The sequence below is a fragment of the Canis lupus genome, chromosome 8 (genome assembly GCF_003254725.2).
Source record: "Canis lupus dingo isolate Sandy chromosome 8, ASM325472v2, whole genome shotgun sequence".
Taxonomy (NCBI): Eukaryota; Metazoa; Chordata; class Mammalia; order Carnivora; family Canidae; genus Canis; species Canis lupus.
The window spans coordinates 63,134,488-63,148,886 of record NC_064250.1 but is presented as its reverse complement, the minus strand read 5'-3'; the positions used below and the strand labels follow the sequence as shown (position 1 = coordinate 63,148,886).

The window sequence follows — 14,399 nt, the reverse complement described above, 5'->3', positions numbered from 1 at the left end:
TAGCTAGAGATTTTTTTTCTGGTTTGTCCACAAGGGGCCAAGCTCCAATTTGTCTTGATTTTCCCTCTGCCCAAGGTTGGGCATGACTGCCTAGGCCTAGCCTCTTCTCTGAGGCCATAATCAGAGTGGAAGGCACAGAGAGGGGGACCACTCTCGTCCCGCCCCTCATGCTGCAGGTGGGACAAGGAGGCCCCAAGAGGAAGGGTCTGTACCACATCCCGTTGAGACTACAGCTCCGCCTCCCCTGGTACCAGCCTCCCTAGTCTCGAGAACACTTGGGACCTTCGGGACGTTCAGGCCTCTGCCACCCTCTGCTCTCGGACACGGGCAAGCCGAGCATCCTCCCCTGGCCCACAGTGCCCATTCTCTGAGGTCTCAGGGCCATCCCTGGCCTCCCCCACAGCCAGCTGCCTCCCTCAGCTGCCCTCTGCCTGGGCCCAGCCAGCATTTCTTAGCCTGGGGACTATCCAACTTCATGACATCCAAGATGTGGAAACTGCAAAAGAAATGTCTTTATTCTTTTAACTTTCTTAATATTTACCAAAAAACCCAGAAAGAACAGAACTGAGATAGTGGCTTACACAGTGGGTGGCAGATGAACAGATGTGTACCTCTGGCTTCTGGAGTGGCTGGCAGACCAGGGCAAAGCCCCACTGCCCAAGACCCGCACAAGGACAATGGGACTCTGGTCTGGTCGGGTAGAGAGGCCAGCAGAGCCCAGCCCCACAGCTCCCAAGGCTGCAGAGGCTGCCCCAGCCGCGTCCTCCCCCTCCCACCCACACACAAAGGAAGGGTCCCGAGAGACCACACCACTGCTCAGCTGGCTCTGCACATGGAGCGCTCCCGGGGGGCTCCCCAACACCCCCGCGGGCCAGAGGTGGGAGCCGAGGCCCTGCCAGCCAGGCTAGAGGTAGCCGAAGACATTGAAGATGGGCGGGGGCACAGCGGGCTTGGTCGGGATGGGCTTCAGAACCACGGGTCTGTACACTTTCTGCCCTGGCCCATCCACGTGCTTGCAGAAGTGGGCCAGCTCCCCGGGGGAAGCGGGGCTTTTCCTCCACAGGCCCAGGCCGGGGACCGGGCTCTGAGGCAAGGCCCCTGGAGGACCTGCGTAGACGGGCTGTCCATGGTACTGGAAGGGGCAGCAGCTCCAGGCATTGACTCGGCCCACCAGGGAGACCCCAGACATCTTGAGTGGCTCCTTTTCAGCCGGTGCCCTTGGGGATGTGGGCACCGGGGCCGTCTCAGGATCCAAGGGCTCCAAGCCTTTGCAGTGTTTCTTACTCTCATAGGGAGGTCCCTCCCTGGGGCCCAGCCCCCCCTCCAGCCCCAGGGGGTAGCTGTGGGTGGGCCGAGGCTCTTCCCAGAAGGAAGCAGGCAGCTGTCTTTTCCTCATGGGCACCTGGCCAGGCCTGGCAGCTTCTGGGTTCTGCCTCTGTAGGGTCTGCTCCTTAGAGAGACATTCCTCCCTGTAGGGGTTCCCCAGAGCTTTCTCCTTGCAGCCCCCACCCTCACCGGTACTGGAATCGTGGCCAGAACCGAGGGGCAGCCTCCCGGGCCGGTCCTCAGCTCCCCTTTTCAGGTGAGGCTCGGCCCCTCTGCCGGGGAGGCCCCGAGGAAGCCGGGAGTACTTCTGGGAGAAGCGTTTAAGCTGCTTCTGTAGGTACTTGCGGTGATCCACTGAGCGGCGGCAGGGCGCAGACTTGTCCAGGGCTGCCTTGATGTCGCTGGACGCCAGGTTCACAAAGTTCAGCAGCATCTTCACGTCACTGTCGGATGCCATCACCAGGGGACCACTGCATGGGGCTTTCCATGAAGAGGGCGGGCTCTGCTGGTGGCTGGCAGCTCCGGGGAAGGGCACAGAGCTGACCTGGGGGCGGGGACACGCAGGTCGTTGGCGGTCCCTGCGAGCACCCGCACCCAGCCCTCCCCACGGGCTGAGGGGCTGCAAACAGTGGCTCCGGCCCCGGGAGCCCTTGACCCCGAAACGGAGTCCTGGGTGGCAGGCCACCGGTTCAGGCCGCTGAGGGTTTCCTCAGCATCTGCGAGGGCACAGGCAAGCAGCAGTCGGCCTGAGTCCGTTGCCCTTTACTTGCAGCCCATGCTCAGAGAGGCTGGGCGACTTGCCCAAAGCGGCCCAGCTACAAGTGGCATTGCTGGGGCCCGAGCGCAAGGCTCCGCGGGCCCAGCCCACCGTGGCTCCCACACACCACGCTGCCAACGTGCACCACTTGCCAGCAAGGTTTTTATTTTCTGAGCCGGGGCGACCACTCCACTTTCAAGCAAGGCCAAGCCCCCTCTCTCCCTGGCGGTGCCCTCCTCCTCCCACCCCCGCCCCCAGCCCTGCTATCACCCCCCCCCCCCCCCCCCCCGCCAGTCCCCACGCTCCACCCCCAGCGCTCACGCAGGACAGGCAGGACCCCTGTCTGGCACTCAAGCCTCGGCCTGCCTGGCGGGCTGATCTCAGACTGCGGGCAGCGGGACTCCCCCGTAGAAGCATCTGCAGCGATTTCATGCCTCCTGGGCCACCACCCGAGGCACCTCGCCCCTCCCCCAGGCCCCAGCCCGCCCCACGCCCCCACCCAGCTGGCTGGAGCCGCCCGACCTCCACACTGACCGGGGGTGCAGGCCGGCCCCGGGCCCCGCCGCCGACGTGGCCTGGCAGGTTCCCCGCCGCAGACCTGGGCCAGGCCCGGCGTGGCCGGCGAGCTCCGTGCGTCCGGCTGGAAGCGGTCGTGCAGCCCTCGAGTGGGCTGGATGGAGGACGAGTCCCCGGAGCTGGGGGGCCCCTCAGGCCAATCAGGAGCGCCTCTCCAGATACAAAGCATCCCAATCAGGCGGCAGCGCCCCGTTCCCACATTCTTTGCCGTCACAAATTGTCACCATGGGGACCGTCACAAAAAAGACAGCTCCCAAATGCAATCATTTCCCGGTAAATTTCTACCCTTCAGCCCCTCCTCCCCTTGACCTCGGTTCCCTGGTTTCTTGAGGGGGCAGTGTGTGTGTGTGTGTGTGTGTGTGCGTGTGCGCGCGCGCGCGTGTGTGTATGTGTGTGTGTGTATGTGTGTGTGTGTGTGTTTAAAAAGTCCAGGAGTGAGGAGGGGCTGAGCCCAGAAGAGTGGGGTTTGCATACCTCCCCTAAAGACTCCAGGCCTACAGCTGCCATGCTCCAGTGCAGACAGACAATCGGACGGGGTAAGCCGGGGCGGGCTGCCTTCCCCTCTGTCCTTGAGTGTTGAATGTCTCTCCCTCTCTCTCCCCCTCTCTGTCCCGGTCTCAGTCTGTCCCTCTCTCCCTGTCCCCGGCCCCCACCCGAGGCACCGGGCACTGGCCAGCCTGGGAGGGCAGGCAGCAAGCACGCTGGTGTCCGGGCAAGGTAGCCGGGGAGGGACTCTAACGAGGTGCTGGGATATCCATGGGAAGGGAGCCGGAGCTCTCAGGAATCTTGTCTTTATGTTTGCTTCCTCAATTGAGCTGCACAAAGCCTGAATTGCCCATTCAGCGCGGCCGGACAAAAGGCTGGCGTTGCACGGTCCCCTTGCATTTGTAGTCAAACAGTTAGGGACTTAAATCGAGTCGTCATGATGGAGAAAGAGGTGGACAAAGCCCATAGAATTGCCATCAGCAAACATTTTCCTGTGTCATATTAGCCAGTCTCCATGGCTCCCCCTGGCCTGGGGACAATGGCACAAGTTTGCACACTTGGCTACTGTCACCGTGCCAACGCCGGCGGGGCCGCAAGCGGGCCGCTCTGAGTGAGCAAGGGAGCCCCGAGCCGGCCGCTGGCCCTGCCCACTGACTGGCCGGAGGGAAGGTGAGGCCGCTGGCGGAGGGCGGAGGGGGGCTGCCTGGGGAATGCTGATGGGCGCGGCCTCCGTGCCAGCCGCTGGTGGCCCGCACGTCCTGCCTTCCTCCTGATGCTCGGCCTCCTCTTCCCTGTCCTTCCCTTCCTCGGCCATTCCCTTCCCTCCCACCCTCCTCTGCCACCGTCTTCTCCTGTCCGCTGGTCAGCTGAACAGTTGGTGGCCTGTACCCCAACCACACCTCCATGCCACCATCTAAAATCCCAAGGACTCCCCTCTGAGGTCATGGGAGCAGGAGCTGGGCAGGCCCAGGGGACTCACCCAGGAGGATGGTCCCAGCTCCTCCTGCTGGCTAATAGGCAGCTGCTGCCAGCACACAGTGGCCTGGTCTCAAGCCACCTCCCTCTGTGGCCTGAGGGTCCCTACAGCAGAACGAAGGCTTTGGAGGAGAGGGCCCTGCACCCATGAGCTGTAACTCAGTCTAAGCATTTAGGATCCACTGCGGTATTCCTCGTTGGGGGTGCTGGGGAAGCACAGGCTGACACGGAGGTGTCCTTGGGCTGGAGCATCCCGGACCATCGGCCATCACAGGCCCCTGGACAGCGACTCCTCTCTGCAGCAGTGTGACAGCTAAATTGCTGTGGCTTTCAGCCCCTGAGGTTTGGGGGTTATCTCCGCAGCAGAACCTAGCCCAGCCTGACTGGTAGGGGCAGGAAACATCCTTTTTGCTCCAAACCAGCCCTTACACAGGGCTGCGCAAGGTCACCAGGTTGGGCTCCCTGCTGCCCGCTGCTTGGGGGCCAGGGTGCACAGCTCGGCCAGTGTTCCGATTCCTCCATAACCCAGCGCTGGCCCACTTAACCACGTTCTGTGTCATCCTCTGCCGGGGCACTGGCCCCATCCCAGCCCGTTCCCACCGCGGCCTCCTGCATTCTCTGTGTCAGCTCGTGTGCTGCAGCCTACCTGGCCTTTCCTGCTGGTGACGTCATCCCCTCGCTGCTCACACAATAGCCAACCCCCAAGGTCGGGGAGCTCTGTGGGGTCCAAGTCCATAGCTTAAAAAAAATCATTCCATAGCTCTCAGTATGGGCTGTTCTACCCATGTGTTCTTCCCACTTGCTGAGGAAGGAGGGAGGGACGGAGGGAGAGAGGAGGGAAGGATGGAAGGGACGAAGAGTTGGAAGGAAGCGGATACTTGGGGGGCATCTCATAAGTGCCAAGAGCTGCAATCAATGGTTACACGTGGACGATCCCGCCTGACTCCATGACAGCTCAATGCGTCATTTACCGTTGCCATTTACTCAGCAGGAATGGGAGGCGGAGCTGCTTTCCCAAGGCCTCGCAGCCAGCAAGTGGCAGAACTGAACTTGAAGCTGCGTGCACAGCCCGTGTCAGTCCCACCGCGCACTGCTTCCCTGAGCGCCTACCGGGGACCAGGCACTGATTAAGTCCTGGGCTGTCGGGTTTGACGGCATCGAAAACCAGATTTTATATGAAAGTCCTGGGTTCGTCTCTTCTGTCCTCTGTCAGACTGTGACTCTTGACACCTGCTTTAGGAGTACGGAAGCTGCAGCTCTTTGACATCAGTCGAGGGGAAAGAAGGCAGCCGTGAAGAACTGCGGCCTGAGGTCCAGATCCGTGGCCCTACCGTGACCTGGCCACACCTGGGCCTCCGGAGGCCTGCGACCCAGGCTGGGGAAGCTCCTCTGGGTTTCTCTGGTAGGTCATACGGACAGATGGAAGACATCCATAATACTGACTCTGCCTTGTTCTAGGGAGACTTCCTTTCACAGCACTTCTCTCATGTGGCCCTGCATCTGGACGGGGTGGGACTCTTTTCCCTGTGTACATTTGGTAACACGCCCAAAGACAAGCCACCCAGCTCAGCACTACTTAGCCAGCACTGTCCTCTTGGCATTCTTCAAGGTCCAGCTCAAACATCCCCTCCTCCAAGAAGCCTTCCACCAACTTCCAGCATTGCCAAAGACACCCTCTCCCATCCCTGTGTATATAGATTCAAAATGAAGTCGATCCTCCTTGGCTTAACACAGAAAGCCTCTGGTAATCTGACCCCCAAATGGGCCCTGCACAGAATAGTTTCTCACTAAATGTTTCATGAATTAAATATTTTGCCCATTCCACTGAATAGAATTTATCCTGCCGACTGGAAACAACTGCTTCCTGCATTTGTTTGTTTGTTTGTTTACCATTTGCCCCACCCACCTCCACCCGGGTGAGCTCCATGAGAACAGGGCACAACCGCTCTCATTCATCGCTGTATCTCCATGGACTAGAATGGCCTTGGCACAGAGCAGGACTTACTCAAGGACCCTTGTGATCGCTGTGGCTGCACTTGACAACAAATCCTCTGTGCTCCTTTGGGACTCTAAGGCATCTCCCTGCCCCAGAGAGGGACACCCAAGTATCTGTTAAAGGCAAGTGAGTGGTGCTGGCTTGCCCTTGAGAGTCCTTCCTGGTCCTCTGCTGTCATGAGTGCCTGTCTCAAACCACTGAGAGGAACACCCTAACTTTCCTGGGTTTCCCACACAAACTACCAGGGGCCACCCATCCGGAATCTCTGGTTGTCATCTGATGTAACCCACTTCTAGAATTTAGCCAACACAGCTGCTGATTGTGCCCAAAAGTGAGAGGGGACAGTCGACAATGACATGCACCGACCCAGCCAGAAGGGACGCGGTATGTCATCTGGGGCAGTGGGCTTTCAAACTGCGTTTACGCAGAGAAGCCCGTTAAACAGCCTCGTATGGGTGCCCAATACATAAAACAGTGACAGCGACAGGCTAGGAGGTCGGATCTATTTTACGCAGGCAAATGCATGCTTCCCGCTGATTTTGCAGACAGCAGATTCAGATGAGGAAGATGCTGAAGATGACCTACAACTTTGAAATCAGGGGCTGCGGATTACGGTCTGCCACCAGCCATTTTTTTGCTTTGGTTCCAGAACCTATAGAAATCTCAAGTTAGGGATCCCTGGGTGGCTCAGCAGTTTAGCGCCACCTTTGGCCCAGGGCATGATCCTGGAGACCCGGGATCGAATCCCACGTCGGGTTCCCTGCATGGAGCCTGCTTCTCCCTCTGCCTGTGTCTCTGCCTCTCTCTCTCTCTCTCTGTCTCTCATGAATAAATAAAATCAGAAAGAAAGAAAGAAAGAAAGAAAGAAGAAAGAAAGAAAGAAAGAAAGAAAGAAAGAAAGAAAGAAAGAAAGAAAGAAATCTCGACTTGAAAGACATAAACAGCTAAAATGATCACTTTTTAAATCTACCATACAAGCTCAGATCATCATCCAGTCAAAACCATCCACCCAAGAAGCTTCATTATCTAGTCCCCTGAGGTGTTAACCAGTAACTGCCCAGCTTACCACACCAGTCGCCAGCCTAGTGTGTTGGCTTGCGAGCTCTGACTCATTTGAGTGTGTTTATTAGTGCGGTTTTTAGAACGCAACATTTGCAATCACCAAAAATAACTTTGAAAGGAAACTTTACCTTTCCACACCTCTGTAGAGAGTTCTGTTCCAAAAGATGGGCCATCTTCTCACTTTAGACGTGAAGTAAACGAGGCCCAGACTGGGGAGCCGATTCACCCAAGAGCCAGGTGGAAGCAGGACTACGATGGCAGCTCTGTCCTGCAGCTGGCCACCTGGTCACAATAGCAGAGAGCTCAGAGCTCAGCCCTGGCCTGCACTCACCACTCGATCAACGTATGTAATATGTACTAAGCCACTTGTTCAATGGATGAGAAAATTGGCCCAAGGTCCTCCGGTCAGTAAATGGCAGTGCCAGGAATGGGATGTGGGCAGCCAGGCCCAGACGCTTGGTGGTGACCATCGTATGATACCGCTCCCTAAAGACCCTTTTAACCAACGGGCTGGCCCTAACTCCCTCCTGGGGGCATTGGTAACCCAGAGACCCAGATGTGCCCCTCCCGGCCCTGGAGAGTTAAGTCTGACCACCTCAACGCAGGAAACACACGAATGCCACCGCAGAGGCACAGAGGCTGGGCCAGCACTTTGTGGACGCATGACATCACAAGATGACTTATGTAACCCCCTTACGTAATGAGAGTGTTTCTATCAAAGACCTGCCGAGGCAAGCTGTCAGCTGTAATCAGGACAGAAGGCTTTCCACTCTCTTGGAATGGGAGGCGTTGGGGTGAAATAAATTCCTTTGGCTGCCAGGCCGGGGGCTTCCTCTGCCCTGGTGACCTCCCCTCACAACCAAGGCTGAGCACCGGCATGGCTGGAGACCTCATGATGCCCCGAGGAAGTCACAGCTCAGCTGGCCTGTCCCTGCACCACTACCCGCACCCCCGCCACAGCCCAGCTGCAGTGACAGAGACAAGCATCAGTGTGACCATCTTTAAGGCGGAGCTAATCGTAGCTCGCCGGCGGGGTGGACAATGAGGATTAAGAGAAATCATCTGTGACAAAGACTAGCACAATGCCTGGCTTGGAGTCAGTGACCTTGCCCCAGCTCTTCCCCTCTGCGCTGTGTCCACAGCTGCCCAGGGCGCCCCAGCCTGGGCACGTCTCACCCATAAAGAGGGGCTGATGTGGCCAGAATGACACAGCAGTCGTGCCTTCGTGCCCCTCTCGGGCCACCCCCATGAACCACCGCCTCCCCCGTGGTCCCGGCTACCAGGCCGCAGGTCCATCACCTGGACTCTCTCTTCAGGAGCCTTTCTGGTCTATCTCTTCACCTCACCCAGGGCTCAGCCAGGAATGAAAAGTCCGTTTAATCTCAACTGCCAACTCAGGTTTGATTGGTGATGGCTGGCAGGTGCCCTGTGGAAAGATTCCGAGGCTCCAGGGACTCAGCAGTTAGAATGGCCTGATCAGCTAGTCATGTCTTCCGTGGGCGTGGATGGAGATGGGCTGGCTGGTGCCAGGGGTCCCTGTGTCCAGCTCCCCGCTCACAGGCTGCAAAGCCAGGGGTGCAAAGCTTGGCCTTCTGATAACCCCTGGGATTTCAATCAAGGGAACAGAGTCCTAGAGAATGAAAAGTGACTCCTCCAAGTCCTCAAGTGCTCCTCCCACTTCCCAGACCAGAGCTCACTGATTCAGTTCAGCAAACCAAGACCAGAGAATGGAGAATTTTGGAGAATGGAGGCAGTGAGAAGTTTAGGATGCTGGAGAGGAGAGGGCACCACAGGGAAGGGCCAGATGAAGTCAGGAAGAAGGGCTGAATCCTCCGTGTATTTTTGCAGGCAGGAGGCACATAATAAATGCTTGTCGAACAAACCAGCACATGGAGCAAAATGACCGATTGGTTTCTAAGCTATCTTGGGGGCTCCGGTTGCCAATCACACAGAGAAGGCAGGGCTTCTGATTTGTCCCCTCTGGCCTCACGGCCCGGCCTCCACCCACTCCCTGGATCACCTGTCCCAGTTTGGTAAGATACAGGGAGCAACCTTTTGTCATCTAATTTTTATTTCCTGATCTCCGATCGCAATTCTCTCTGTAGCCCAAATCCAGTCCAAAACACACATTTAAAAAATTATCTGAATAAAGTCTTGCCAAGAGAGGGACATTTGCACAATCAGCGATTCCCGGGCTCCCCCACATGGTGCTGGTCAGGTCAGAAGAGTCACTACAGTGAACTCAGGAGCCCCCTCACCTCCAGCTGAGCAGAGAGGCTCAACTCCACAGGTCAACATCGTCGAACATCACCCCCTTGGATGGCCTTCCAGTGCTTGGCACGTGGTACGTACTCCCTGGAGCACATTCGTCACCTGGAAGCAGAGGTAATGCGTACATCTTAAGAGTCAGGCAGCCATGGGACCCCTGGGTGGCTCAGCAGTTGAGCATCTACCTTCGTTCGGCCCAGGGTATGATCCAGGGATCCTGGGATCGAGTCCCATGTCTGGCTCCCTGCAGGGAGCCTGCTTCTCCCTCTGCCTGCGTCTCTGCCTCTCTCTCTCTCTCTCTCTCTCTCTCTCTCTCTCTCTCTCTGTGTCTCTCATGAATAAATAAATAAAATCTTTAAAAAAACAAAAACAACAAAAAAAGAGGCAACTATATTCCTGTCCTGCCTCTGCTAATCTGGACAAATAATTTCCCTTCTGGACCTCACTTTTCTCATCTGTAAGATGGGGGCAATTCTATTTACCCTGCCGGCTTGCTGGGACCATGGAGAAAGACTTGGGTCGGACCAGGCTATAAGATCTGCCAAGGGGTGGTGGAGGGAGAGAGAGAACTCCAAATAGTGCCCAAGGGCTTGATCACATCTAGTTTCAAGTTCAAAGAAGTCTGTGAGGGGCTGGCAGTGACAGTTCAGTCAGACTCTGAATGAGGACCAGCACTTCTGGATGATAAGGGTGATGGAAACAGGGCCCCAGCTCCACAGGCTAAAGGATGAGTGGGGTGGCTTTGGCTCTGTTGGGATGGAGTGGAGGGGATTCTAGTGGGGGAGAGGGCAGGTAGAGGAGAGAGGTAAGAAGTGTCAGATGTGGGCTTTCGGGCAAGTTCCAGCGAATCCTGTCCTCCTGTCCAGAGCAGGAAGCAAGGCACCAGTTGTGAGTTCAGCATGTGCCCAGGGAAGCCTGGGGCTGGGTCTTGAGCCACAGCTCCGGGATCGGGTGCCCCTTCTCTCCTTTTCTGCGCCCACTGCCCAGGAAACCCCGTGGATCTCATGAGCCTTCAGGACCAGTTCTGAACTGATTATTCCTGTTTCAGGCTCCTGCCTGGATCTCTCTCTCCCCGAAACTCCAGGGTCCTTTCCAGCAGCTCCTTAGCCCTCTCCCCAGAGATCTTCAAGGTCCTCTCCCCAAACTGAGCTCCGGATTTTCTCCCTAGGTCTGTTCCTCCCACAGCTTTTCCATCTCAATAATGGCAGCTCTATCTTTTCAGGTGCTCAGGCCAGACCTCGGAGTCATCCCTGACCCCCTCTCGTGCTCACCCATCGGCGCACCCTCTGGGCTCTGCTTGCCAACTACCTCGAGAATCCGACCTCTTCTCCCCAGCTCCTCGGCTCTACCCTGGGCCCGTCATGCACCATCTCTCACCTCACCTGGATGGTTGCCGAGCCTCCTAACTGGGCTCTTTGTTCCCCTCCACACACATAGAAAAGTTTGCCAACCTTTGCCCTGGATATAATGTTAATTTAAATATTAATGAACAAGGGCACCTGGGTCGCTCAGTCGGTTAAGCATCTGACTCTTGGTTTCAGCTCAGGTCATGGTCATGGGATCGAGCCCCAGGTCAGGCTCCACGCTCAGTGCAGAGTCGGCTTGAGATTCTCTCTCCCTCTCCGTGTGCCCCTCACCCAGCTTATGTGTTCTGGCTCTCTCTCTAAAATAAACAAGCAAAAAAGATAAAATAAAATAAAATAAAATAAAATAAAATAAAATAAAATAAAATAAAATAAAATAAAATAAAATAAAATAAACAAGCAAAATCTTTAAGAATTAATAAATAAATATTAATGAACAGTTCCCAGGACGACACAAGTGAACATTGGAGAGTCACTCTTTCCCCCTCTCCCTTCAATTCTGTTAAATTATCATCTCATTTGGAGGGAATGTCCAAAGTCTGGTCCAAAAGAAAAAGTATAAAACTTCAATTGTGGGACAGGCTTCTAACTCCCATGGGGAATACCCTGGGGCAAGGCAGACAGGCACCTGCCACAGCATCGTCCTACCCTCCTCATTCCCACCAGGCCCTGCCCTTGCCAGCCCTGAGGAGCTCCTGCCCAACGCCCCCATCAGGAGACTGGGAGATGCTCTCTGAGACTGGTAAGCACTGGCCAGCACTTTATATGTTGCAAAGAGACACACGGGGGCTCAAGCTCACTGTCCAAATCCTCCAACCGTACTATGGGGCTCCTCTGAGTGACCCCATTTCACAGAGGAAACGGAGGCACACAATGATGTGCTCAAGGTTCACTCAGCTAGGAACAGGCCTGAGATCTGAATCCAGGCCCGTCTGAGTTGGGAGGCTCCTTATTTCTTCTCATTGGCTTCTTCCCTAGAACTAGCCCTATAGAGATGTGTCAGCCCAAGAAACAAGTGAGAGCAACATTTATGAACTTCTCAGATATGCCCAAATCACCCCACAAGGGCCCCATCGCCTCAACCTGACCCCTGAGAGGCAGGTGTGCCAGGTAAACTGAGGCAGCATGAGGCCCTGGATAAATGCTGAGCTCTGGGGTCAGCCTCCTGCTCCTGCTTAGGCAGCTGGCCAGGAGAACATTGTTTTGATGGCTAATTGAGAGGTGACCTATTCCCCTTGAAAGGCTACATTTTATAGATGGGGTCACTCTTGGCCATATGCCTGTCAGCTGACTCCTTCCTTCCTGTCTAGGCCGCCTGCAAGGATCTCATGGCTCCTGGGAGTGTTTTCTCTCCAGCAGCAACCCCCCCACCGCCCCCGAGCCACCGCAGAGGTGGTGGGGATCTTAGAGACCCTGAAAAACAATAGGGAGTCAGAGGAGGGGACACACTTTGGAGTCACAGACCTGGCTTCAGGTTCCAGAGCTGACACGTACCCGCTGAGTGACCAAGGACAGGTCACTTGATCTCTCTGAGCTTCAGCATCCTCCAGTGTCGGGCAGCTCCCAGCTGCCCAATCCTTAGAGGAGGCCAACGCGACAAGCGGGAGTGCTTCCCACCCCCACCTGCCCACCCCACTCACCTGTGGTCTGCATTTCCACTTGCGAGAGCCATTCATTTCACGGGTACCCTTATTATCAGATGAAGAAACTGAGGTGAGATTGCCCAGGCAACCTGGGGAGTTAGTGGTCTGTCGGGACAAAAGTCCTGACTGGGGCCAGAGCTCCCACGGGGTCTTGCCAGCCCTTGGCTCACTCAGAGAAAAAGGCAGAATTGTCCTTGGCCTCAAACGGCCACAAGAGGGCGCGCGGGGAATTCCTCAGGGTCCCCCGTGTTTCCCAGGGAAGGAGCCTTTCAATCTTTCTCAACCTTCCTGGCCTCCCAGGCCTGCAGCCCGAGCTCCTGCCGGTCAGGAACCCTGACCACGGCCCCCGGGTGGCTCAGCGGTTGGGCGTCTGCCTTGGGCTCAGGGCCTGACCCCAGGGTCCTGGGATCGAGTCCCGCATGGGGCTCCATGCAGGGAGCCTGCCTCTCCCTCTGCCTGTGTCTCTGCCTCTCTCTCTGGGTCTCTCATGAATAAACAAATAAAATTAAGGGGGGAAAAAGGATCTCTGACCAGAGCCCCTTCGCCATCCCAGCACCCTGAAGGTACTCCAGAGCCCCTGCTCATTCTCCTCCCTTGTCTCCACACCCCATCCCCAGGGTTATCCATCCTCCTCTTCCTGAGTGGATGTGGAATCCTTGGAAACCCTGTGTTATCTCTGTCAAGCAGGTGGTTCACACTGGGCTTCAGGATTGGGCTCCAGGTCAACCCAAACTCCCATCCATCTGTCCACAAACATCTGCTCAGCACCTGCTGGATGGGAGGAGGGCCGAGGGGACCCATCAGACACAGCCCCTGCCTCATGGAGGAGACGGCGGTAGTCCTGATGTGATGACGCCACGTGCCTTAGCATGTTAGCTGGGAAGCAAGCAGAAGGGCTAAGGGTGGGAGCCCCAGGGTTGGCTTCTGGAGGCTGTTGCCCTTGACCTGAGTCCTCAGGGAAGCAAAGGAATTGGTCTGACAAAGACAGCCTACAGTTCCAAAGGAGGCACCCCCTGCCCAATGCTGGGCACAGCTGCCTCATCGATAAATGGGAATAGCACCTGGTACAATGGAAGAACCCACACCTGAATGGAAAAATGGAAGCAGGCAGGAAACTGGGATGCCACGTGGACACGGGGGCTGTGTATCCGCACCAGTCATTTTCGTCTTATCCAAGCCTTGCTCGGCCCTTGGCTGTCTCCAGTGAGCTTGCAGCTTGTAACTCTCCCTCCCTTGACCTGCTTGCACATGCATTTGCAAGACCACAGGTGCCTGGGTCACCAATAAGAGTCTCCAGGGGGCTCCCCCCGCTGCTGGCCCTGCCAGGGCCACCCTTTCCTCTTCCTTACCTTGGTCTTCCAGGAGGCATTTTAAGGGCCTTGTATAAGGCCCTTTAGAATCAAAGCTAGAAGGAAGGCAAGCCAGGCAACCCTAGAGGCCATCTCGGAGCTCCTAGAAGATTAAAGTCTGCGAAAGTGACCCCGGGGCGGCTGTGGGCACACTGCCCCCCCACCTCCCCTACTTCAGAGGGTGCTGGCCGGGAAGATCTCTGAGTCTGAGGTGAAGAGCACTGTCTGGATGTTGGCACTGCCCGGTCGCCCCTTGTCCATCTTTTTAGACAATACAAATGACAAGCTATTTCCAAGTTTCATTCTCTAAACAGGGTCCTCCCGGTCTGGGGCAAGGGTGGAGTAAGAGGCGACTCCCCTGCATGCTCCAGCAGCACCCCCTCCATGGGCTCAGTGAACTGTTCTAAACACCCCAGAAAGCACATTTATGTTCCCAAACCTGTGGTTCTTGCACGACATATGCTTCGTTTTGTATTCCCTCCTCGCCTCTCCCAAGCACACTCTTCTTCCTCCAGAACAGGACAGAGCTGCTGCTTCCTAAAGACAAACCAGCTTCTGAAGCCTCTCTGGGGGGCTCTGGTTGGCCCAGGAGCCCCG

The 14,399-nt window shown here is 56.5% G+C and overlaps 1 protein-coding gene and 1 long non-coding RNA gene across 4 annotated transcripts; both read right to left on the bottom strand.

Annotated features, from left to right (window-relative positions):
* Window positions 1-488: 488 nt before the first annotated feature.
* On the bottom strand, window positions 489-8,622 carry FAM181A (family with sequence similarity 181 member A). 3 transcript variants are annotated; one of them, XM_025442655.3, is made up of 3 exons: window positions 8,478-8,622; window positions 7,307-7,460; window positions 489-1,870 (listed from the first exon to the last, which is right to left on the bottom strand). In XM_025442655.3, exons 2-3 carry the CDS (start codon window positions 7,349-7,351, stop codon window positions 905-907), a joined length of 1,011 nt encoding a protein of 336 aa, XP_025298440.1. In that variant the 5' UTR covers window positions 7,352-7,460; window positions 8,478-8,622; the 3' UTR covers window positions 489-904. The 3 variants fall into 3 exon arrangements, with proteins under 3 accessions (XP_025298440.1, XP_025298442.1, XP_025298441.1); XM_025442657.3 differs by lacking the exons at window positions 7,307-7,460; window positions 8,478-8,622 and adding an exon at window positions 6,126-6,880; XM_025442656.3 differs by lacking the exons at window positions 7,307-7,460; window positions 8,478-8,622 and adding an exon at window positions 2,618-3,938.
* A 609-nt stretch (window positions 8,623-9,231) lies between these two features.
* Window positions 9,232-12,618, bottom strand: LOC125755608 (uncharacterized). Its single transcript, XR_007412521.1, has 3 exons — window positions 12,451-12,618; window positions 10,946-11,109; window positions 9,232-9,551 (listed from the first exon to the last, which is right to left on the bottom strand). It is a non-coding gene; the product is annotated as an uncharacterized LOC125755608 (long non-coding RNA).
* Between the last annotated feature and the right edge of the window lie 1,781 nt (window positions 12,619-14,399).

Excerpts from the sequence above, each read along its gene's own strand:
- FAM181A (XM_025442655.3), bottom strand. The coding sequence starts at position 7,351 with ATGGCCCATCTTTTGGAACAGAACTCTCTACAGAGGTGTGGAAAG. Across the intron at positions 1,871-7,306 it reads CTCTACAGAGGTGTGGAAAG|GTCAGCTCTGTGCCCTTCCC; the intron begins GTAAAGTTTCCT and ends CCCCGCCCCCAG.